This window comes from Podarcis filfolensis, assembly GCF_964270895.1.
Source record: "Podarcis filfolensis genome assembly, chromosome: 2".
Taxonomy (NCBI): Eukaryota; Metazoa; Chordata; class Lepidosauria; order Squamata; family Lacertidae; genus Podarcis; species Podarcis filfolensis.
Genome location: NC_139605.1, coordinates 2,684,359 through 2,709,752, shown reverse-complemented (window position 1 = coordinate 2,709,752; position 25,394 = coordinate 2,684,359). Strand labels below are relative to the sequence as shown.

General features: G+C 43.8%; 2 protein-coding genes across 18 annotated transcripts in view; both read right to left on the bottom strand.

Moving 5' to 3' along the window:
- LOC310756674 (uncharacterized protein) overlaps nt 1-25,394 on the bottom strand; it is a 130,051-nt gene that overhangs the window by 13,312 nt on the left and 91,345 nt on the right. For 2 of the 13 annotated variants that reach the window (XR_014544960.1, XM_083601221.1), the window contains exon 1: nt 1,520-1,597. The exons of 2 other annotated variants lie outside the window; for them this stretch is intronic. Coding sequence is in view for 8 of the 11 variants with exons in the window: in XM_083601218.1 (XP_083457344.1) it covers nt 8,103-8,186; nt 9,001-9,127 (211 nt within the window). In the remaining 3 variants the exon portion in view is untranslated. Of the gene's footprint in view, nt 1-1,519; nt 1,598-8,102; nt 8,187-9,000; nt 9,128-9,256; nt 9,418-10,368; nt 10,450-25,394 lie in introns of those variants that run through there. 9 more of the 13 variants (XM_083601216.1, XM_083601214.1, XM_083601209.1 and 6 more) reach the window with 8 other exon arrangements.
- Nucleotides 16,084-24,484, bottom strand: LOC310756518 (vomeronasal type-2 receptor 26-like). Of its 5 annotated transcripts, none has more exons than XM_083600721.1 (6): nt 23,597-24,484; nt 22,472-22,763; nt 20,059-20,847; nt 19,520-19,750; nt 18,249-18,375; nt 16,084-17,643 (listed from the first exon to the last, which is right to left on the bottom strand). In XM_083600721.1, exons 1-6 carry the CDS (start codon nt 23,815-23,817, stop codon nt 16,751-16,753), a joined length of 2,553 nt encoding a protein of 850 aa, XP_083456847.1. In that variant the 5' UTR covers nt 23,818-24,484; the 3' UTR covers nt 16,084-16,750. The 5 variants fall into 5 exon arrangements, with proteins under 5 accessions (XP_083456847.1, XP_083456850.1, XP_083456848.1 ...); XM_083600724.1 differs by having other exon boundaries at nt 20,059-20,901; nt 22,472-22,711; XM_083600722.1 differs by having other exon boundaries at nt 22,472-22,711.

Sequence of the window (25,394 nt, the reverse complement as noted above, 5' to 3'; positions counted from 1 at the left end):
CTCCTTTTTCGTAACAGATCCAACAGGGAGGAGGTGCACCGAGTACAGCAGCGCACTCAAGCAGCCCACATACCACAGCTGCCTTGACGAGAAGGAGGGAACTGCGCAAACTGTGGAGGAAGTCACGAGAGGAGGACCTGCCATTTCTGCAACGCAGAGTGCAGGCAGTGCAGAAAATTGGGACACATCGCCCGGGTGTGTCGGGCTCGGCCCACCCGACGCCAGGCATCAGATGACCAATCCAAGAGCCCCAGGTCCCGGGGCCCAACGCACCAAGGCAACTCGACGGAGCTCACGGACTTCCAGGTATACCAGTTGCCCCACCCCAACGTAGAGAAAATTTATGTAGAGGTACAGATACAGGGGGCCCCATGCCGCATGGAGCTTGACACTGGTTCAACTCTATCCATAATCTCGGCAAGGACCTTAAGGAAACTGTGTCCTACGCAAAGAATTTTGGGGCAGGCCCTGCATGGGTACCCGCCACAGTCACCAGGGTCACGGGCCCCGTGTCGTATGAGGTGCTAACAGATGGGGGGCAATGTTGGCGCCGCCACTGCGACCAGATACGGCGACGATTCCCGGGAGAAAACAAGGAGGAGGAGGACAGGTCAGAGGAGTCCCAAGGGAACAGTGGGGCAGTGAGGCCCATAGAGCAGCAGGGGCAAGCAGGAGAGGCAGAATCAGTAAATACAGAGAGGACCCGTGAGGCCGAAAGGACACTGGAACCAGAACCACGACTGAGCGAGCCGGTTGCGCCAGACCATACAGCCCCATCACAGCCAGCATCCTTGGAACACGAGCCAGAACCTGAACCCCGGACCAGGGAACACCCCGGCCGCAACGCACACGTAGGCCGCCGGCGTACCTTGAGGACTATGAATGCGACCTCCCGGGCAGGACTGGAACTTAGAGGGGAGGAGTGTTATGTACTGAGTTGAATAGGATCCAAACTGCAGCAGTCTGATTGGTCCTAGAACAATAGGATCCAAAAGGCAGCAGTCTGATTGGTCCTAGAACAATAGGATTCAGAATGCAGCAGTCTGATTGGTTCTAGAACAATGCAGCAGTATGATTGGTTGGCAGGAACCACCCAATCATGCTCCAGATAGAAGTGAATCCACAACCTGATTGGCTTACAGTAGAATTCCGGAATTAGCCAATCATGTGCAGCCCATTGTGTAAATAATGTATATAAAGCAGATGCTTTGAGGGGACTTTCATCCATTCCTCCTCACCACTATGAGCTGAGTAAAGAGCATGAAATCACTTTGCGACTCTGAGTATATTTCACAAACCCTGTTGGGGGGGGAGACCCCTCTTTGTAGCCAGGTGGTCTGCATCTCGCCCACCCCCCATTCCCACAGAGAAAGGGCAAAGCCTCTCCCTGCTTTGCTTTCATTGCCCCCCCCAATCCTCCCGCCTCCTTTCCCAGCTGCCCTGTTTGCAGATTCAGGGAAAGGGAAAGCAAATCCTTCTCCCACAACACCCCCCCCAATAACCCCCAAATATGCGGCACCTCTTTCTCCTCTTCTCCAAGCCCGCTTCTCTTCCGGGAATGAGGATGGAAACCCCTCCCCTCCAAATTGCCCCCCCCAAAACTTCCTGCCTTTCTAGGAAGCGGAGCTCATTGACCCAGAGGGAGGGGGAGGGGCAGGACATCCGCCTCCCCCTCCCTGAAAACAGAAACTCACTTCACAGCAACCGAGCTCTATATTCCCGTTTATTTAATGAGAAATTTATGGGTTCAATTCCCGCCAGTGCCAGCGAAAGACGACCCCCCCCAATTTCTGAAAAGCCTCCTCCTGGGAAGGGGTTTAGAGCAGTAACAAGACAACCCTAAATGGTGGTCCAGTTGGGTACCTTTTTTAAAAAAAGAGGGAGCTGATGGAGAAACGTAGACTTTGTTATATTTTCGGGGGGGGGGCAGCTCAGTGGTAGAGCAGTTGCTTTGCATGCCGAAGGTCTCGGGTTCTTACTTTGACGTTTGGTGGGGGTGTACCATGGTCCATGACTTCTGGGAAAGAGCTTTTTATCTGACCTCCAAAATCTCTAAACAATCTATCTGTCCTTATTCAGCATTTACCTTATTATAGCCATATTTGACCCCATATTCTACGCTTCAAACTAAAGAATTAATTTCCTTTCTGTTCACAGCCCATGATGGAAGGAAACCTCTAAAATAACAATAGAGGTTTGGATCAATAACATCTGGACCATTACTCTGTCATAATGCCTCACATGCCATTAGTGTCTAATCAAAGTTATCTCCAAAAAAGACACCTTTGACACAATCTGGCCCATTCCTAGCTCGCTTTTATCAGCCAGGATGGGCAAGGATCAAAGAGACAGGTGGTCGGTTTCACTTGTCCTAGCAGCCTGTCCACATCCTCAGAGGTAACAGATTGGAACTGATCCCATGTAACAAGGCTAGACAGGACTCTAGCACTCGCCCGCCCTGGCCCTGCTCCCATGGTGGAGTCTACCTCTTTCCACTTTATCTGCAAAAAACTTTGCAAAATCATTGCAGAAGATATTGGGGTCCTTACCAGGCCCCAGTGGCAAAAGTGGTTCCGTTAAATTGCGAACCACCTGAAAGAGTCTCCTGCTGCTATTTTCTGCAGATACAATAGAGGTGGTGAAGAAAGTCCTCTTCGCCGTTACTATCACCACTTTGTAGGCTCAATGTTGAGCTCTAACCCACGTCCGGTCAGATTCAAAATGGGTTTTCCACCACTGGCGCTCCAGCCGTCTAAGCGATTGTTTCATCGCCCTCAGCTCTGGGGAAAACCACAGGGCTGTCCGGGCTTCATGCAATCAGAGAGGGCACTTCAGAGCCAGACAGTCAATAGCCCTGGGTAACTCCGCATTCCAGCAGGCCACCAAGGAATCATCTGGAAGGCTATCAACATGAGATAAAGCATCCCACCTACCTGCAGAAGGGAAGGGTTGAGGAGAAGTTCAGTTGCACTAGGAAGTGATCTGACCATGGCACTTCTTTAGTTTCGCTTTTACTTAATATCAGATCACCCATGTCAATAGAGGTGAACACCAAGTCTAAGGCATGTCCGTGACTATGAGTTGGGCCAAACTTATTCAGTGACAGCCCCATTGAGGTCATGTTTTCCATGAAGTCCTGAGCGGCCCCTTGTTAAGGTCGTGTCGGCATGGATGTTAAAATCCCCTAGGTAGGACAACCAAACAGTGGCGTAGCGTGGGGGGTGCAGGGGGGGCCGGCCGCACCGGGCGCAACATCTGGGGGCGCGCGCTCGCACTCGCAGCTCTCTGCCCCCTGCTAAAATCCACGGGTTAGGGGGCGCAAATTACTTGCCTTGCCCCGGGTGCTGACAACCCACGCTACGCCACTGCAACCAAACTAGGTGTCTCCAGGAGAACATCCAATACACCAAAAGGAACCCTGTACTGCCTCTATTGCCCAACTTCCAGAACATGCACTCAGAGAACTGGGTCTTCCCAGTAGGACACCTGATGCAAGCTAGTGACTTCCTAAAAATCACTGCAAACCCCCATTTCCCGCCCACATGACCTGGGTTGCGTGCGTACGAGAAACCTGGTGGACAAGCAGTGGGAAGGACATGCCTATCTGCTTCATCCAACCAAGTCTCTGTCACACATGCCAGGGCAAGTCCTCCATCCATTACTTGATCATGGATGGAAGTGGTCTTATAAATCACTGACCTGGCATTGCACAGCAGCAACTTCAGTTCATGTGGATCTACCTTGTTGTTTCTGGTATCCATCTGGTCAAGACCAGACCCGGAGGCAGGGATTGTCTTCAAACAACAACTAAGCCTGCCTCCTCAGTAATGACACGGTCTGGTCTTAGCATAACTCCTCCTCCTACCCGTGATCACTGAGATTGGGTGTCCCAGCACATCCCCCCTAACCGTGGAACCTGCCGCAGCCATTCTGTTGGCTGGGACCCACTCCCCAGCTGCCCTGACCTTCTCCCCTTAAGAACCAGATACAAACTATGGTATATAAAACAATATACAAAAAGAAAGAAACAAACAGAAAACAATTCATAGTTATATTTAGAAGACATAGTTTAGAAGACATCTGAAGGCAGCCCTGTTTAGGAAAGCTTTTAATGTTTGATGTATTAGAGTATTTTAATATATATTTTTTTTGGAAGCCGCCCAGAGTGGGTGGGGTATAAATAATAAATTATTAAATAATAATAATAATAATAATAATAATAATAATAATAATAATAATAATAAAAATTAACTACCCCTGGGCCCAACTAGACATTAATCCCACCCCCAACAAAGCAAAAACCAAACCATAAACCAAAACTTAAAACACCATCCCCACCATTTAAAATGCCACAGATAAAATATATTTTAAAACCAATTAAAAAGAGGGGTCTTCTCTGCTGAGTAGCAGCCACAGCCGTTATGAAGCCTGTCAGGCCCCGCCCCAAGCCAGGTGGAAAGAGGCAGGGCAAAGCCCTTCAGTGTGGGAACAATAATATAATTTAGCAGAGTTTAAACGAGCCCCTGTTTGAGTTTATGCAGGGACAAGCGGGTTGCTAACTCGTTTGAGTCCTATCTATAATTATACCTTCCTGCTTGATAATCCCTTTCTGTCCCTCTTAAAGAAAGCACACATGAATCTGAATCATATTAACACAAACTACTTTACTATCAGATTCATTCAGGTTGACAGAGTTGTTCCTGAAGGCAGTCTTCAGTTACATAACAGATAAACTATATACTAGATAGTAGTGAGTCATGAGAAGACTGCATCCGAGCAGTTACCAGTTAACACTCCTTGCAGCAACTGACCAACGGACAAAACTGCCTGCCACATAGAGGCAGTTATTCCTCTCAGAATGTTGGACTTGACTGACAGCTTTATATCCCACATTCAGGCTCCCCTCAGGCAGTCCTCCTGAAACCACTGGCAATGCCCACATTTCCCTGTGCCACCTTCCCTCCCCAGATTGGTTCTTCCCCGCGGCACCTCCTTTATTCCGGCTGCCACCAGGGATGTTATCCACTTTGCCATTAATGTAGCCATGAACGAGAAGGTATTGTAAAAAGATGAATTCATAAAATATAAACATAGGGCGCTTTAAAGATTACTTTCCAGTCTTTCTGTGTTTTCATTGTTCCTTTATTGCAATTATAAAAATGGATTTTGTGCTGCTGTTCTTATAACAGAGAATTGGACTAGAAGACCCTGGAGTCCCTTTCAGCTCCACACTTCTATGATTCCAGAGCCAATCCTGCTTCCTAAACACCACTGTCGTGCTCCACTTTTCACAACTCTCCATTCCCAACTCTCTCTGCCAAAGACCAAATATCAATGGACTCTCAGCACGTTCACTCACAATTTGCACTCCAGAGCCACATTCTGCACATCCCTAACTGCACATTATCTCTTTCATTAAACTTACTATTATGAGACATTACCTTCATTGCTTTAATACATATATGTACAACTTTCCATACAAACACCAGAACATCAAATACACTCCATGCATTTACAATGGATTTTTCCCTATATGAGTTTGTTGATATGAGGGACAAAGTGAACTATGTGGGGAAAACTTGGCACACTCCATAAAACTAAATGGGTTCTTCCCTGTGAGAGCCCATAGGTGTTTATTAATAACTCCGTTATAATTGAAGCACTTCCCACACTCCATTCATTTAAATTTCTCACCCATGTGAGTTTGTTGATGTCTTGTAAGAGTTCCACTCTGAAACATACCCTTCGCACAATCCATACATTTAAATGGTTTCTCCCCTGTATGAGTTTGTAAATGTCTTTTAAGTTTTCTACCTTCACTGAAGCCCTTCCCACAATTCTTACATTTAAATGGTTTCTCCCGGTGTGACTTTGTCAGTACACATGGAGTTTCCTACTACAAATGAAGCACTCTCCACACTCCGTTTATATGGTTTCTCCCACGTGAGGCTGTTGATGTACAGTAAGTTTTCCCCCTTGACTGAAACCCTTCCCACACTCCATTTATATGGTTTCTCCTGTGTGAGTCCGTTGATGTACAGTTGTCACTAAAACAGAGTTAAGTCCCTTTTCACCTTTATCATAGTGTTTTCAAGAAAGACAAAATGATACAATTCTCTTCAGATTACCAATCTTTATTGATTAACAAGTAATAAGCAATAAGGACTCATTCATTCATCACTCATTCATCAATCATATTTTTAGTTTTCAGGTTGTCCTACTTCACCCAGACATGCTGTCATCCTGCTTATGTCATATTTTCGCCTAATTATTTTTGTCCATCCTGATTTCGCCTGGTCCACTGGCTAACTCAATAATTCTTCATCTTCCATTTAATCATTTATCTTGTCTTCAGAGTCATAGTGCCATCTGATCCCACTCACTTCAGACACTTCTCCATTCATATCCTCCGTTCATACCATTAAGCATACTAAATATATCATCAATTATACCATGAGATCACTTGTGGTCCTCACAGACTATCCCTGATTGACTATTCCTATGATTTAATAAAGACATTTCACTAAACCACATATATTCTTTAAGAAATTAACTATATATCTCAACATTAGTATTAATATTGTGTCATTCATTACATATAAATGTTACATTAGTTACATATAAATGTTACATCAATGCTGTTGTTTGATACCCTGGGAAACTCAAAACCAACTATTTTGAAAGAACACCCTTAATACTAACATAAAAACTTTATTCATACAGAGTTTATGGAAAACGCCTTTTCAGCCTCACACAGTAAGTTTTCCCCTTGACTGAAACCCTCCCCACACTCCAAAGATTTAAATGGTTTCTCCACTGTGTGTTTGTTGATGTCTTGTAAGAACTGTATTCCAACTGAATCTCTTCCCACATTCCAAACATTTAAATGGTTTCTCGCCTGTGTGAGTTCGTTGATGCTTTGTAAGAGCTCCATTCTGACAGAAGCTCTTCCCACATTCCAAGCATTTAAATGGTTTCTCGCCTGTGTGAGTTCGTTGATGTATAGTAAGGTTTCCATTCTGACTGAAACTCCTTCCGCACTCCATACATTTAAATGGTTTCTCGCCTTTGTGAGTTCGTAGATGTGTTGCAAGAGCTCCAGTCTGACAGAAGCTCTTCCCACATTCCAAACATTTAAATGGTTTCTCGCCTGTGTGAATTCGTTGATGTACTTTAAGATCTCCTCTATCAATGAAACCCTTCCCACACTCTATACATTTAAATGGTTTCTCCTCTGTGTGAGTTCGTTGATGTCTTGCAAGTTTTCCCATATCCCTGAAGCTCTTCCTACAGTCTATACATTGAAATGGGTTCTCCCCTGTGTGAGTTTGTTGATGTCTTGTAAGAGCTCCACTCTCAATGAAACCCTTCCCACACTCCATAAATTTAAAGGGTTTCTCCCCTGCGTTAGTTTGTAGTTGTGTGCTAAGGTGTTCACTCACGCTGAAGTACTTTACAGATGGCCCCTCAAAATTCTGATTGCATTCTCCACCACCTGGTTTTAAGGGGGAGGGGAGAGATACTGTTAAGTATTCAAGAAAAACAACAAGAGAACTTAAGATACAGCAAGACCAATCAGCACTTTCTCTTATTTTAACACCTCCAGCATTCCTCCCTCTCCTATGAACCAAATTTTTGGGAAAGGAAAGGCAATCTGAAAATAATCTCCAGAACCCTTAGTATCCAGTTCTACCTTCAACTCGCATGTAACACTGAGCACCAAGAGAAACCTTCTATGCTGAGGTGAGGCATCTATAGCCCTCCAGATGTGGTTGGACTCTAAGTACCATCAACCCAACTAAAGAAGGCCAATGACCAGGGCTGATGGGAGTTGTAGTGCAGCAACCTCTGGAGGGACACACTTTCTCCATCTTACCCCTCCTGTGAAAATGCTATGCCTCTGTATTCAGTTTTCTCCTTCCTCCCTGATCTGTAATATCTGGCTGATACATTCCAAGAAACTGTTCACATCACCTAAACCTGCACCAGGATGCTGGAAAAGATGGGCCCTCGTTCTGATCCAAAAGGGATCTTTTTATATTTGTACACACTGAAAGGAGACATACAAAGGTACAGCCTCACAGCAAAGTGGAAGTATGTACCTCTCAATTGGTCCAGGACAACATCCCTGTATTTTTCTGTTCCAAGCGAGGAGATGAGCTCAGACTTGAGTATCAGAGTCTCTGCTATGTGGAATAAGTAAAGCAGAAATGTTGTTTATGTCATATGTGGCTGTAAAAATATTCAAAAATATTAATCTTGTGGAACAAAGACAGCAAAGTATTTGGTGGCCCATTAAAAGCTAATAAATAACACGGACCAGGAAGGCTCATGCCTGTGACTCTCCTTGTAGATTCTACATAGGTTTTGGGGGGAATTCATACCACAATATCTGTTTATGAACAGTTGTCTACTGACAAAAGTACAGCATTGCTACAAACTACAATCTTCAACATCAACTTCGGTGGGCTGGTCATGTTGTTCGGATGCCTGAATATCATCTTCCAAAGCAATTACTCTATTCCCAATTTAAGAATGGAAAGAGAAATACCAAAGGACAATGAAAGAGGTCTTAAGATGCTCTCAAGCCAAATCTAAAGAAATGCAGTATAAGCACAGAAAATTGGGAAACACTGGCCTGCGAGTGCTCCAGTTGGAAAATATCCCTTACCAAAGGTGTAATGGACTTTGAAGAAACACAAACTCTGGACGAAAGGGAGAAACAAGCTAAGAGGAAAGTACATTTGGCAAACCCTCACTGTAATTAACTCCTGCCCGGAAACCTATGTCCCCACTGTGGAAGGATGTGTGGATCCAGAATTGGACTCCACAGTCCCTTACGGACACACCATTAAGACCGTGTTCATGGATGACAATCTTACTCGGCTACGAGGGGTCACCAAAGTAGAAGACACAGCATGAATAAATGGCTCAAACAGCAGATTCACACCTCCAACGTCTAACAGCCAAGAGTTTGGGATTTGATAAATCTGCCCTTACCTAGAGAGGCCACCATCTCATAATTCTCCTCCATGACTTCCGTGTGCAGAGCTCGTTGGCCAGGATCCAGCAGAGCCCACTCCTCCTCCGTGAAAAACACAGCCACCTCCTCAAAGGTCAAGAGGGCCTGGAAGAAGAAGAGGAAGAAAACAGAGCTTCTCTTAGATCCCCATCATCCCCCCTCAACACAGAGGGAGGCTGGGTGGTCCCATCTGTGCCTCTTCCCTCCTCCCTGCTCCCGTTGCTCTTTCCCTACCTGAGGAAGCTGCCTGGCTCCTCTTTCCACTCCATCTTTAAGAAGAAACCGTTCAGAGGGTGTATCAGAGACCATTGCGTTGCCAGTGGAAAAGACGGAGGAGGAGGAGGAATCATAAACCAGGCCACTTCTGGGACTCTCTCAGCTGTTGCCACAATGCACTTCAACACAGGGATAACAATGCAAAAATTAATTATTATTATTATTATTATTAGAATCTATATACCGCCCTATACCCTGAGGTCTCAGGGCAGTTTACAGAAAGGCAGGTTTATTTAGGGTGGGACACATTTACAGAGGCAGCATTAATATTCACAATGAAATATAAATTACTAACGGATACCAAAGATAGGGGCGGCTTCTCCCTGCCAGATTTACGATTATATTATATTGTGAGGCGTCCTGCTTATGCTGGCTTAGAGAATGGATAATATTGGAAAAAGCAGATATATTAGACCTTGAAGGTCAGGAGAATAGGTTTGGTTGACATGCATATTTATGGGGGGGGGGGTGTATATATACACACACACACACACACACACCATTATACATACACACACACACACCTGACACAGGAAGCAGAGCCTGGGGGGAAGCGATGGGGGGCGGGGCAGGAGGTGGCAGCCGTGAGAAGGGAGATGGAGGGTGTTAAGCAGAGAGGAGCATCACGAAGTGGGATGGGGCTGCCCCCCCCCCTTTGAACGGAGAAGGACTGACTTCTGAGTCAACATGCACAGGGTGGGGCTGAAAATCCCTTTGTAGTTAGGGTGCACTGGGGGGGCGCCCTTTTGTGGATCGTCTCAAGTGTCTTCGCCCCCCCCCCCCCACCATGGGAGGCTGGCTTGATCTCTGCGCTTCAGAGAAGATCTTGCAATGCAAACCCTGTTTGGGGGGGGACCCCACTTTGCGACAGGATGCCCTGCATTCCGCCCCCCCCCCCATGATTCCCACAGAGAAAGGGCAGAGTCCCTCCCTGCTTTCCTTTCTCTTCTCTCTCCCCCCCCCCCAATCCTCCCGCCTCCTTTCCCAGCTGCCCTGTTTGCAGATTCAGGGAGAGGCAAAGCAAATCCTTCTCCCCCCCCCTCCCCAAATAACCCCCCAATATGCGGCACCTCTTTCTCCTCTTCTCCAAGTCCGCTTCTCTTCCGGGGTTGTGCATGGAGACCCCTCCCCTTCAAATTGCCTCCCCCCGCCACAGAAAAATAGCTTCCTGCCTCTCTAGGAAGCGGAGCTCATTGGCCCAGAGGGAGGGGGAGGGGCAGGAGATCCGCCCCCCCCCCTCCCTGCAAACAGAAATGTCCTCCCCAATTCCGGGGAAAACCTGTTTTGCTAGAGTGGCAGAGAAGCTCTATATTGCCATTTATTTGGTGAGACAGTCGCGTGTTCAATCCCCAGCAGCGAAAGAGGACACGCACACCTTATTTCTGAAAAGCCCCCCCCCCCCTAGGGAAAAGAGGGTGGAAGGGGTTCAGAGCAGCAACTGACCATAATACTAAAGGGTGCCCAGACCCTCCGTCCTTGTTTTCCAGGGACACTCCTGGATTTATGGAAGCCATCCTGGTTTCTGATTTAATCCCGGAATGTCCTATTTTCCATAGGACGTCCCTATATCCATCAGATAAATTTTGGAGGGAGAAATGCGACCCCTGAACCGAAGAGATAAGTAACATCTGAAAGGCAGCCCTGTATAGCAAAGCTGTTTAATGTTTTATTATGTTTTTATATATGTATGTTGGAAGATGATGATGATGATGATTAGGTGGCCATATTTCAAAAAGGGAAAATCCGGACACAAAACCAGTCCAGCTTTTTCTTTAGTTTAGCCCAATTTTTTTGAACTTATTTTGCAACAAAAATAATAATAATGCAGCTTTTGAGCTATCTTTTAGCAAAATCAGCAAAAATTGCACTGCCAACATGGGACATTTTGCCGATTTTCACCCAGCCACTGCTTCCAACTAAAGTATCCTGGGTATGTCAATCAACATTTGATGATCTCCTTCTACCAATCCACAATAGAAAGTGTCCTTTCATACTGCATCACGGTGTGGTATGCTGGTTTGACATCAACCGATAGGAAGTGCCTACAGAGGGTGGTGAATACAGCACAAGATATTGTGGGCTGTCTCCCGTGAATTCGTTGGATGAAATAGCGGAAGAATGTTGCCTCAGGAGAGTGAGGAAAATTCTCAGGGGTGATTCACACCCTGGCTGGCATTTTCTTGATCTCCTGCCCTCAGGCAAAACATATAGAAGCATGATTAGTCGCACCAACAGGGTAAATAACAGCTTCTATCTGTGGGCTGTTAGGCTGCTGAATCAAAAGATAACAACAGGGCAACTGACTTTTGGGTTTGGTGGGTGTGTGTCAGTAAACGAGGGGAATTAAGACTAAGAGAGCTGAGTGGGGGGGGGTGCTCGTGTAATCTCACTGTATACAAGTTGTACAAGTGACAATAAAGTATTTCAATTTCAATGTCTGAGAAATTCCAGACATATGGAAACCCTACTGTTGAATAGGACGTCTCTATTCGGAGAAATGCCAGTGGGTATGGGGTGGTCTGGTGTCATTACAATGCGTACCTTTTTTCAAAAAGTGGGGGCCAATGGACAAAGTTAGGCTTTGCTTTGAGGGAGCGAAGCTCAGTGACAGAGCAGTTGCTTCACATGCAGAAGGCCTCAGATGCAATGCTTTGCACGCAGAAGGAAGTCCCAGGTGCAGTCTTAATGTCTTAATGACCATCTGTCAGGGATTATTAAGATGTGGTTCCTGCATTTAAGGGGGATGAATACGATGACCCTAGCGGTCCCTTCCAACTCTACAATTCCATGATTCATGCATACAAAGGGGGTGGTAAGGAATGGCCGTGTGTCAATTGTGGTAGCTGCTCTATATTCCCAGCAAGCGCTATATTCTGATTTATTTAGTGAGAAATTCATTGGTTCAATTCCTGGCAGCAGTAGCGAGAGACGACCCCCACCCCAATTTCTGAAAAGCCTCCTCCTGGGAAGGAGTTTAGAGCAGTAACTTAAGACAACACTAAAGGGTGTTCCAGTGTCACTACAATGTGTACCTTTTTAAAAAAAGTTGGAGCTGATGGACAAAGGCTCTGTTATTGGGGGCATGGAGCTCAGTGGTCGAGCAGTTGCTTTGCATGCAGAAGGTCTTGGATTATTATTTTCATGCTTGGTGGGAGTGTACCGTGGTCCACGCTTTCTGGGGGAAAGTTTTTTTATTGACCTCCAAAATCACTGAACAATCTATCCGTCCTAAATCCGGCAAAGACCTGTTTACCCGGAGTAGCAAACAGGACCTTGGCAACCCCAACACCCTCATGCTGTTTGACGAAGTAATTACTGCTTTTCATCAAGAGAAGAAACATACAGAAAACTTCCAATAAGTAAATGAAACAAATCACAGGTCTCCATGCAATGACATTCTTGTTTAGACCCCCAGGAAAAACACCCTGGCTTCGGCCAGTTTCATCTCACAGGTTTAAAAGCAAAGAGCAGCCATATGCAACCTCGGCCCTAGGGATCATGGGAGTTGGAGTCCCAAAACATTCGGAGGGCCAAGGTTGCCTATTCCTGGCAAAGAGGGTATTTGTTGCTTTTGTTGAACATTATGCTTCTGCTCAGATTTTCAAATTGCATTTGATCCCATTGAATGAGATGTTCCCCCAATCTTCAAACAAAAAACAGGCAATAGTAATTTATCAGGGGTACCTGAAAATAGGGGGTTGACCCTGGTACGGCAAGAGAATTGGAGAGTAGTTTAGGAAGGAGAAATATGCCAATACACCATTACTTACTTTTCAAAATCACTTACTGGGGTGCTGGAAAAACTAAAGGGAAGTTGACTTCCAATTAATCTTGAAGATGTGACTCCACTAATGAGGTGATCTCCTTGCCGGTGATAATTCACAGCCAGATTTTTACATAGCTGTCAACTTTTCCCTTTTATTGCGAGGAATCCTATTCGGAATAAGGGAATTTCCCTTTAAAAAAGGGAAACATTGACAGCTATGGATTTTTATCCTCAATCAAATTCAGTGGACATTTTGCCCTCTGCTGCATTTCGTAGGTTGCAAGAGGCAGCAACAAAAGCAGTGTTATCATTCTCTGGTCGGCCTACTACACTTCCCTTCTGACTATTCCTCTCAACAGAAGCCACTAATTAGGGGGGAAAACACCCAAATTCTTGCAAGACAGAGGCTTCACTGACTTCACAAATATGGGGTTGTTCAGCTCTGGCTTCAAAGCCAAAAGAGGAATGAGGTGAAGGGTCATAGCTTCTGTGGTGCAGCATCTGTTTTCTACCCAGAACAGTGGTGTACAAACTTTTTTCAAAGAGGGCCAGATTTGATGAAGTGGAGGGCCGTGAGGGCCGACCAAATTTGTTGACCTGTTTTTAGGGTTGAAGTTGTTTTAGGATTTTACCCCAGGAGATAAACTGCCACAGGAGCAAATATTTTATACATCAAACTTTTCAAGCACAGTGGAGTAAATAACCTCCTGCTGCCCTTAATTGTGATGTTTGCATTGTTGTTCCCAAAGGTAACATTTGAAGGGTTTACGAGGGAATCACTTTGATTATGGGAAGGATAAGAATAGATCACTGTTGTTCTGATGATTGTAAGGGGAAGAAACATCTCTTCTGAAACTTTATGGGAGCAGGTGGAGAACAGGAGAAAAACATGTTGACTCAAGAAACTGACATGGTTCAAGGAGGAAGAAAGTGGTGTATGATTGACATCAGAAGAGCCTCGAAGCTGGATCAGGCCTAAGGCCTATAAAGTCCAGTATCCTGTTCTCGAAATGGGCAACCACCTGCCCCAAATAGAAGCCCATAAACTGGAGATGAGTGCAGCAGCACTTTCTCTAAATATGTTCCCCAACAACTGGTACTCAGAGCATCCTCTCTCCAATATTGGAAGGGGAAACATTTCTTCAATTGCCAGTAGCTATTGTCAAATGAAATTCCTCCCCTAGTCCCCCTCATTTTTTCTCAACCAAGTAGCCCAATTTAGGGTTTGGGTGGGCAAGGTCTTGTTGTCATCGTTGTGAAGAATTTTAATTTAGGGTCATTCCTCTGATAGTGTGAGGATAATCAAACAGAGATGTCTAACTGCAAACAGCTCCTTCTAGCTGTTCTACAAATTCTAGACTGGTGAGTGGTTTGCCAGCTGTTAAGACTATACAGGAAGGCACCAGAAATAGGTAATAGAAGGATATTTTATTTTAAGAATCAGAGTACTAATAGAGAAAATAAATATGCAGGTCAGTGTGACCAGAAAGGAAGGGGGGGTCTTTAACAGCCCGACTCACCATTAAGGACTCTGAGCCCCTCAAGTTCGTTATAGGCCAGAGAAAAATGAGCTGAGTCAAGATCTTGTGAAAGCAAGGCAGATCTTTATTATTCTGTTGCAACAGAAATTCCCCTACCAGCTTTGATAGGAGGTGAGGACCCAGGACAAAGATGTGCAAGAACTTCTAAAGGTTTTAGAAATTGCCTGGTCCCTTAGCCAAGGACCACCCAAGGAAGCATCATAAATGTATCACAGAAAGCAGTGTTCTACAACAGAAATGTGAGATTATGCCTTGTCTCAGAAGAAGTTGATGTATTGACACGTCTGCTCTGCTTAACAGATACCTGCCAGACCGGTTTTGCATAGGAGCAGGTCTCTTCATTCCAAATAGTTTATTTATTTATAGGATTTACATGAGAAAGTGAACTATTTGGAAAGGTCCTTTATCCCCCAAGACACTTCCTTCCACTGCAGAGAAACATTTGGGGTCATTTAAGGGACCCCTGCACCGTTTCTGAATCTGGTTTATGTAGCTATGTTTGTGTGCCCACTCTGTATATTTATGAACATTTATTTTATTATTTGGACACCTTAGAATTAGAGGAGATGGCAGTATGCTATGGTAGATTCTTGTGCAACGTCAGAGAAAAAGGGATTAATATAAACTGGCACATGCAAAGCTGCAAAGACGTTTCCAGATTCTGCCCATGTTCATTTATTTCTGAAGGGGAGAGAACCTCTTCACGCAAAAAGCTCCAGGTTCTGTTGCCTTTGTGATGTCATTTGTGATGTCAAACTGTTCAGATTCCCTTCGGTTAGCATAGATTCCAGGACATACCTACACGAGGTCATTATCACATACATCCCACATTCTGCCCAAAACCTTAGCCAAATTCCCCTTTCTTTATGTCTGACTCTCACACCTTTACTTCTCCTGAGACTACTCATCTCCTTTCTATCTAAAATCAAGGTCCACACCCTGTCCAAAACCGTTTCAGTCACGTCCTTCCATGTATTAAATTTTCTCCCAGCCTTGCACTTTTATTCCTCATCAAGATCCATTTGCTGAAAATATTTATCTTCCGCAAACTCTTTGTAAATGAGCATCAACTTTGCAGATTCCCATAAGACCATATACCTATGTCCTTGATGGTGAGCGAGGAGAGACTTTGTGCTGGTCATCAGGCAATGGTGTTTCCACTGCCTTGCCTAACCCCCCAGCCCCAAGGAGCCTTCATGAGGGAGCTGTTTCCAGAGGAAGAACTGTAAGGGGGGAGAGATTTGTCTGTCATCCTGCAGTGCTTGGTTTCACCTGTGCTGCCACACCTCCAGCCCAAGGAACCTTCAGAATGGAGTTGCTGACATAGGCATTATGTGTATGTGCCTTTTAATGGACTGAATAAAATGAAAGATTTTGGGGGGAGGGGAATTAAAGAGTCCTTTGTGTTTTTTGAGTTGCTATTATGTTACTGTTGTTAATATTGTTTCATAAATTATAAATGCTGTAGTACTTTGTGAATGCTATAATATAATATTTTTAGGTGTTTTGTTAACAGTGTTTTATAAATTGTAATTGATTTACTGATTATTAGTAATGGTTTCACCAACGAGCTGTAATTGTTTTACCAATGAATTGTTCATTATTCTCTATAAGTCTATATTTGTGATGTTCTATTAAACTATTGTTATTTATTGTTTATAAGCTGCCCTGCGATTCATTCGAACAGAGGGGCGTAGAAATATAATTAATCAAATCAAATGTAGCTGTCTAAATGCGACTTTATTCTAATTTAGCTAAGTTTATTTAGTATTTTAGCAATTCAGTTTGCAACTTCTAAAGCAGCTTATGCAATTCAGCTCAGAGTAATGAGCAGTTTAACTCAAGAGAGAAGAGGCTGTCATAGGAATGATCTCAAGCAACAATGCATATCTCCACAGTTGCTGTTGTTGAAGAACCAGGTATCAGAATCTCTTAGAGGTCTTCTGAATATTATCCAGAGATCCACCAGTAGATGTTTGCCTGCTTTCCATCACATGTGAGGCTAAGGCAACCATGGTAAGCACACTATTGGATCTTTGCCTCGCCATATACATGGCTAGCTGCACATTGCAGCCAATATTCTGGTGTGGACTTCTAACTCTACAGTTCCATGATATCCCTAGAGCTAATAATCAAATATCATATTTAGCTGTTTCTGGTCTTTCTCATGTTCAGATCAGGCCTCAGTATAATAATGTAGCATTTGGGAAGGAAGATGCATCCTAGAAGCCCAGCACTGGAGGCCAAGATGGAGAAAACCTGCACGGCTACCATGTATTTCCCCTTGGTGCTCAGATAGGTGGGCACAAAGGACATCCAAACACTGCAGAAGACCAGCATGCTGAAGGTGATCAGCTTGGCTTCATTGAAGTTTCCAGGCAGCTTTCTGGCTAAAAAAGCCACCACGAAGCAGATAGCAGCCAGGAAGCCCATGTAGCCGAGGGCACCATAAAACATGGCCACAGACCCTTCATTGCATTGCATGATAATCTCTGCAGGCTGGGAGTGCATGTCAGACTCTGGGAATGGGGGAGAGGTACTCAGCCAGGTGGTGCAGATGAGAATTTGGACACTGGAACAGGAAATGACAACAGCATTGGCCAGACTTTTCCCCAGCCATCTCCTCACCCTGCTCCCTGGCTTAGTGGCCAGGAAGGCCAGCACCACAGTGATGGTTTTTGCCAAGACGGAAGAGACAGCAACTGAGAAGATGATGCTGAAGGCTGTTTGGCGCAAAAGGCAGGTCCCTTTTCTTGGCTGGCCAATGAACAGGAAGGAGGACAAAAATGAGAGAAGGAGGGAGATGAGGAGGATGTAGGAGAGATCCCTATTGTTGGCTTTGACTATGGGAGTGGATTTGTATTTAATAAAGATTTCTAACACAAAAACTGTGGCTAAGGATATGAGGATGGCAAAGGAAGCTAGGATGCTCCCCAAAGGTTCTTCATAGGACAGGAAGGTGATTGTTTTGGATACACATTGATTTTTGTCTTTGTTTGGATGCTGATCTTTTGAACATTTGGTGCATTTGGCAGTATCTGCAGAGAGAAAAAGAGACTTCAATATCCTAACTTCAGTTGTAAACCAAGCTAGGCATATGGGGAAGGTAGGCATATGGGAGAGATAAAAAAAGAACACAGTTTTGTTGGGAAAGAGAGAAGCAAAATTTCACTGGCAAGAACATCTTGATCCATGGTCTCATCCACCAAAATAGATCATGTGGAGAATGGCTAGAAAAGCTTGGCCTGTGAGATATTTCAGAAGAGCTTCTATTAGTGTAAACTGGTGCTGGGAACCTCTGGACACTGGATTAAACTTAGCTCAGCGGGTCAACCTATTTTGTGATGCCACTTTTTGAGTTGTGTGATGGGTAGGGCCTCAAAGGCATGATTGTAAGCTTAAGGAATGTAGACTTTCACTGACCATCAGCTGATAACCTGTGCATGTGTGCATTGGTCAAAGAGGTGGACATGCTTTCCCCCAGTTAAAACTGCTTATGCCTCCTAGTGCTGCTCTTTGAACCTCCAAAAACCTGAGAGGCATTCCACTCATGGGATGCCATTACAAACATCATGCTTAGGCTGGCTCAAACCTTTGCCCCATCCTCCCAGGTAAGACGGTTTTTTCTGAGGTCTTGGCCTACCTTCCTGAGTGGAGATGGTCCCTTCTGAGCAGGGAGTGCAATCATAGCAGCACGGAGGCTTCCCTTCCTGAATCTTCTTGACATATCCAGGGTGACAGCTCTGTGTGCATCTTGAACGAGGCATGGTCTAGGCACAAATTGAGGAAGGAGAATCAATGAGAAACTATTAGGAGCATTTGTGCTTTTGGAAACAGATCACAGTGTTTTGGCAAGATTGTGGAAAACATATATTTGCTTCCAATGGCCATAAGTGACCCCAGGCCCTATTTTGGCAGGTGATTAATAATTGCCAGCTCTGATTAATATTTGTGGGTGGGTGCAGGGTGTCCCTGTTAGAATTCCTGCTACTTGATTTCAGTCATAGGATTGTTGTCTATCACATGACGGTATATGTTTTGACACCACAGTGTGGGAAGTGACGAAGACAGGATGTTTGTGTTACTGTGTTCCGTGAAATGGGACTATTGTCCTTTGTTCTTTTTCTCTGCTGTCTGATGCTAGAGAGAGAGGGAGCCATGTTGCAGTGCTCCGTGTGTGTTTATATGTAAATAAAGTAGATTAGCCAAAATGCTGAGTTGCTGAGGTCTGTCACGCGAAATGCACAAACTCTGCAGATCCCTAAGTTTGCCAGTGTTGGTTGGCATTGGTCACTGTGATGTTCGGGCAGAAGAAAGCTTTTGAAGCTCCTGAACGATCGGCCAGGAGGGAGAGAACATGCCAGTTGGGCATGTGTCTCTACCAGGATCCTACTCGAGTGTAGGATGAACTCCTGACAGTCCCTACAGGAAATACATGCTGTCCTCTGGATATTCTGAACAGATTGGGAAGACCTTACATTTGGGAAAGCTATTTTACTGTGCTTAGGAAAGTCTCCTATTCACTGTGAAATCTTATACATACTCAAGAGGCTGTTCCATTCATCTCAATGACTTCGCTCGAGGGAAGTACAGTGGTACCTCGGTTTAAGAACAGTCCTGTTTATGAACTATTTGGTGTATGAACTCCACAAAACCGGTTTCATAGCTTTACCTCGATCTAAGGATGAATTTGAACAGTGGAAGTGCACCAGCGGCAGAAGGCCTCATTAGGGAAAGCGCGCCTTGGTTTAAGAACAGTTTTGGTTTAAGAACGGACTATCAGAATGGATTAAGTTTGTAAACCGATGTACCACTGTATCAGTAAAATCGCAAAGTCTCATATGTGCAATTCAACAAGCTATTAGAGCCTAGCAGATGTCACAAGTAATAAAATGACATATCATTTCTCCATACCTTGTTAAAGACCAGGGGCCAGACAATTGCTTCTCGGTTGATGGTCAGCTTTAACTCTGAGGATGCCTGTTTCTCTACTTCCCCAATCTTCACTCTACCATGAGAGGTATTAGGAAACAGCACCCAATTCACAATATCGAAGTCAATGGCCAATGCCCCATTCTCATCCAAGTACTGTCCATCAGCTGAAGTATTAGAATAGAGATGCACTTCTTTCAAGAATGGATGAAGCTACAACGACAGAGGAAACTCCAGCACTAAGAAAAAATGAAAGCATTTTGGATAATTCACTTCCCCTGTCAGTCAATATAGACAACACTACTTGTTAGACCAATATAGACAATACTACTTGTGAGACCAATATAGACAATACTACTTGTGAGACCAATATAGACAATACTACTTGTTAGACCAATATAGACAATACTACTTGTGAGACCAATGGTCTGACTCATTTTAAGGCAGCTTCCTATGTTCCTAATATGGTGATTCCAGAGATGGGACAATGAACAGTAGTTTGCGAAAGGAAAAGGACATACCTGCCATGGCTGAATCTTTTGAAGTCCCAACAGGTCTCCTCCACCCATCAGTGACATCCGCTTTGATCTGGATGAATATGCTGCATGTAAGGCCTGAGCAATGGCTAGGATACTGAAGTAATGAACATAGCTATCTTGGGAATGAACCTGTTCAATAAATTCCTGCTGGATCATCACATTCTCCGTCTCCCTGCATCTTCTCCAACCTCTCACAGACAAGGCATGTTTGGAATATGAACATTCTAATTCTTCTTGCCAAAGAGCCAAAAAAGAAGGGAATATTGGTTTGGAGTCGTCCTTTTTTGTCCTTGTTTTGGTCTTCATTACAAAGGACAAAGAACCATGGGCATACCGGAAGGATTCCGTCTCATAGAACAAGACTGTGTTCTCAAGAGTGGTGATTATCCAGACTTTCCCCCCAGTTTCTATCCTTTCAAGCAAGGTTTGTACCTCCATGATTATAAAAAGTCCATATTGAGAGTCTGTACAGTAAACAAAGACATTGACTTGTCTCCACATGGCAGGGGCTTCATGGGGTAACCACAGCCAGGTTTGTAGTAGTACTCTTTTTGTGAAGGCAACACATATTTCCCTTTTGATCATTAGGGATGTCAAGATACTCAGGAACCTTTCTCCATTGTCATTGTCTGGAGCAAAGAGACCAACCCACGTCCACCTGAAATGCAGGAGGAGTTGGATAATTCCCAGGTACTGAGATTCTTCCTTTGAGACCATCTGGTAGATGAAAGGGGACTGGACTTTATCATGAAGAACAAAGCCATAACTGAGCTGTTAAAGAAAAGAAACTGGTGTTTTGTTTCTCAGGACAAAGATTGGATACCTCTTGTGTGAATTAAATTAAATTAAATTAAATTAAATTAAGTTAAATTAAATATGATGAAATATTTAATTAGCATAAGCCTCAATGTTTTTTTGAAATTTCATATATATGCAATTTATTTATCAACTAATGGCAATTGTCTCTAAGCAGTTTAGAAAAACACAATAGAACAAAATTATGAATGCAAAAGTCTAAAATCAAACAAAATTAAAATGCATCCTGCAGTACAATAAAGCCTTCAGTAGGAGGTCAGTCTACCACGATACCCAGAGGGGTTTCTACATCATGCACAGCTCCCCCATATTGAAATCCTATGAAAAATTAGAGTTGTGTGTTATCAGCATGGACTGCAGCATTAGGACTGTTTTCCAATGGTCCCTTTTGAATATGACCACTGCATCTCCAACATCTTTTTCTGAACTTTTTCCAATTCTATAATACACTGTTTGAGGTGTGTCAAAAACCAATGTACTCAGTCTTCCAAAGGCAGTGGCCCCATAGGTCTGTATAGCTATATTATGAGATTGACAGTTTTATTTTTAATTCCTTTCCTGATGGTCTACTTAACATAGAATTTTCTTTTACATGACTGCTGTGCATTGAGTCAACATTTTCACTGACCTATCTACTAAGACCCCGTGGTCTCATTTCTGTTCAGTCAATGCCAGTTCAGAACCCAGGAGCAAACATGTGAAATTAAGGTTGTTTCCCCCCTCAGCGTGCATAAATTCACACTTGAATTGCATGTGCCTTTTTATTTGGAGAAGTTCTTTGGAGCTCTTCACAATCTGTTTTTGGTTTAACAATCTAGAACAATATAGTATCATCATCAAACTTGGCCATCTCACTGTTCGCTCCTAAATTCAGATCAGTCCTGATACCAATTATTGAGGTACTCCACATTCAACATCCCTCTGTTTGGAGAAATTCCATTCACCTTGTTGGTGGGTGGCAGTTGTGGTGCCATGCGGCTCATTGCTGGTGTCATGCCATTTCAGTCTCCATTAGCCAGAGGTTGTTTGCTGGAGACAGATTCACACATCCATTCTCTTCAGTAGCTTCAAACAAAGGGCACACACCCAAACATGGATGTCTCCCAGATTTACATAGGCATGGACCTCTAATACTATCTTTTTCATGTGACTGAACCAGCAGACATACACATACAGTTTCATGATACAACCCCATTAATGATTAACCTAGCAAGCTCTTCTTCAGCTTCAGTGGAAATTTCCAACCATGCCACACGGTATACAATAGTCACACTACAAATTTAGTTCCCATTTCAATGTACATTAAACAATTTTATTTAACAGTTCCTGGAGCTGTAAGAAGAGGTAGCAGCCTCATGGAACAGCGGAGGAAACCTTTCCCATGCCAAGCTCAATATCACTAAGAACACTTGAAAGTGCCAATTTCTGGCAGGGCAAAAATTATGTAGCAGCGTGCTACAGAGGCTGCAACTGGTTGGGGGGGCAGGGAGCAATAAATTGCACTAAGCTAAGCATACCTTGCTTTTCTTATGAAATGGAAAATGTTGCTGGGTATGTTTGACTTGAACCCAGTTCTTACCTGTGGTATCTTGTAGATGCCCGACATGCTTGCAATGTGCCTGGAGATATCGGTTTCACCCCCTTCAATAATAGCTAGAAGGTTTCCCCGTCTTCCACAGCTGTAGTTTGGAAGATTGATTTTCCCACCAGCAAGCAGGTCTGTCAAAGCATCAGTAGTTATTCTTCCATCAAAATAGGTATCATAGATGCTGTAGCCCAGGGTGATGTTGGGTAAGAGCCTGGGGTTACGATTGATCTCCTGAACAGTAAGTGAGAAGGAAAGAACGTGCCAGTTCCTCCCATTCATCAAACTACAAAAACATGTGTCACATAGTCACCCACCATTCAGTGAAAATGAGTCACAAAGTTGTTTGTATAAATAAATTAAGGCAAACTTGAAAGAAGACCAGTAAGTAGGGCAATGTGGGGCTGATTTGGGGATGCTATTACTGTAGCAGTAATAGCATCTGTAGTATCTTTGCAAAGGAGGAGGATGGAGGCCCATGTCCTGGTAACCTCCTTAGCCATCTGACCAGTTCTGTGGCTACTAGCTGTCAGTGTATCAAAAGATCACTCTAGGAATTATATATCTCACAAAAACTGGTAGTGAGTCAAACCTAGGACAGTAATTCTGTGGATAAACATCTAGAAGATTATTGCAGATTGAGAGTAGGAACCTTGCCATTATTCATGCAAAGTGACGTGGCCTGAGCATTCAGGCTTCCACAATGTTTCATGAGAGACAATGAGATAACTACAGAAAATCTGCAACATTAACACACCTTTTTTAGCTTATAGAAAATAAGTTTACTTTAGAGAGCATGACTTATTTTTTTAATACTTAAATTATAGTGTAAAGCACATTGAAACATTGCTTTTCACCAAGTGACGTACAGAAAACTTTTAATAAACCAATGGAACAAATAACAGGTCTCCATCCAATGGCATTATTGTTTAGACTGTCAGGAAAAATAGACAGACGGATGCCTGCAATACTCCTACTCAGATTTTCCAGCTGTATTTGATTCCTGTGGGTGAGATGCTCCCTTAATCTTCAAACAACAAATATAGTGATTTATCAGTACGGCAAGAGAAGTCCAGAGTAGTTTAGGAAGAAGGAATATTGCAATACACCATTACTTACTTCTGAAAATCGCTTACTGGGGTGCTGGAAAAGCTGAAGGGAGGTTGACTTCCAATTAATCTTGAAGATATAATTCCACTAACGAGGTGGTCTCCTTCCTGGTAATAATTCACGGCCAAATTTCTATCCTTGATAAGATTCAGTGGACATTTTGCCCTCTGCTGCATCCCATGGGTTGCCAGAGGCAACAAAACAAGAAGCGGTATAATAATCATCATCATTTTGGGTCTGCCTGCTACTCTTCCTTGTGACTGTTCCCGTCCACACAAGCTGCTAATTAGAAGACACCCCAAATATTTGCAAGACAGAGGCTTCAGTGACTTGATAAATACAAGGGGTGTTCAGCTCTGCCCAAATTAGGATTGAAGGGAAGGGCCATAGCTCAGTGATGGAGCATCTTTTTCCCACCCTAAAGGTGTCAGGTTCAGTCTTGCTACCTGATAACAGGTAGAGCTGAGGATGTCCTCTACCTGGAGAGATGCTGCCAGTCAGTAGATGGTCCTGAGCTAGAAGGCAGCTTCTTATATTCTGATTAGGTTTTATACTTTCTCCTTCAAAAGCTCTATATCTTGGCCCCAAGGTATTTTATACATCAGACTTTTCAACCATAGTTGAATAAACAACCTCCTGCAGCCCTTAATTGTGAAGTTGACATCATTGTTCCCCAAGGCAATATGTGAAGGGGTGTGGAACTACCTCTTGGACTCTGCAGAGAATAAGAATAAATCACTGTGGTTCTGATAAATGTAAGGGGAATAAATATCTCTTCTGAAACCTTTATGGGAGCAGCTGCATAGAAGAAGAAGAAGAAGAAGAAGAAGAAGAAGAAGAAGAAGAAGAAGAAGAAGAAGACGAAGAAGAAGAAAGTTTACTCAATACATGGTTCAAGGATTGGCTGATCTTTACTGACGCTAGATCAGGGCAAATTTATATAACACTTTAGTGTAAACAGACCCTCCCACTGGTTTATAAAAAGTAACAAAAATAATAAACAAATTGATAAAAGACAATGTTGAAAACAGCTATTTTAAATATTCAAAATATTGTAAAATAAACAATGAAGCTTAAGATAGATAAAAGCACATGCTAACTTCTACATATCTGAACGCTGATTCTGCAAACTACTAACATGAAGCTACAATTCTATGATGCTAATAAAACCCACTGGTTTATTTTGCAACCTTCTACTGAAAAAAGATAGTAGAACATGGGGGTGAGTGAACATTCAAAACTAAAAATCAAGCCACACAAAATGAAATACCCACACCTCTAGTGCAAAGGAGCTCAACATTGTGTCTGTCCCAATGCTTCACTTTGGCACAAGACACAGTCACTTCCGCACCATACATTGAAAGCATTCTTTGGCCAACACTCATTACTTTCTCCAAAGAATCTTGAAAACAGTAGTTTGTTTGTTTCTTTGTTTAAGGTTCTGAGAGTTGTTAGGTGACCCCCTACAGATGTAGCTGTGCTGTTCTTGAATGCCAGGTCAGTCCATGTTGCTGTTGTTTAAACAACATTTAGTCGTGTCCGACTCTTCGTGACCCCATGGACCAGAGCATGCCAGGCACTCCTGTCTTCCACTGCCTCCCGCAGTTTGGTCAAACTCATGCTGGTAGCTTCGAGAACACTGTCCAACCATCTTTTCCTCTGCCGTCCCCTTCTCCTTGTGCCCTCCATCTTTCCCAACATCAGGGTCTTTTCCAGGGAGTCTTCTCTTCTCATGAGGTGGCCAAAGTATTGGAGCCTCAGCTTCACGATCTGTCCTTCCAGTGAGCACTTAGGGCTGATTTCCTTC

Bases quoted from the DNA above. Each gene is read 5' to 3' on its own strand.
- LOC310756518 (XM_083600721.1), bottom strand. From the start codon at position 23,817: ATGATGATGATTATTATACCGCTTCTTGTTTTGTTGCCTCTGGCAACC. The intron at 19,751-20,058 runs GTATGTCCTTTT...CTGTCGTTGTAG, and splicing joins AAAAGATTCAGCCATGGCAG to CTTCATCCATTCTTGAAAGA. The intron at 17,644-18,248 runs GTAGGCCAAGAC...TTCTCTCTGCAG, and splicing joins GACCATCTCCACTCAGGAAG to ATACTGCCAAATGCACCAAA.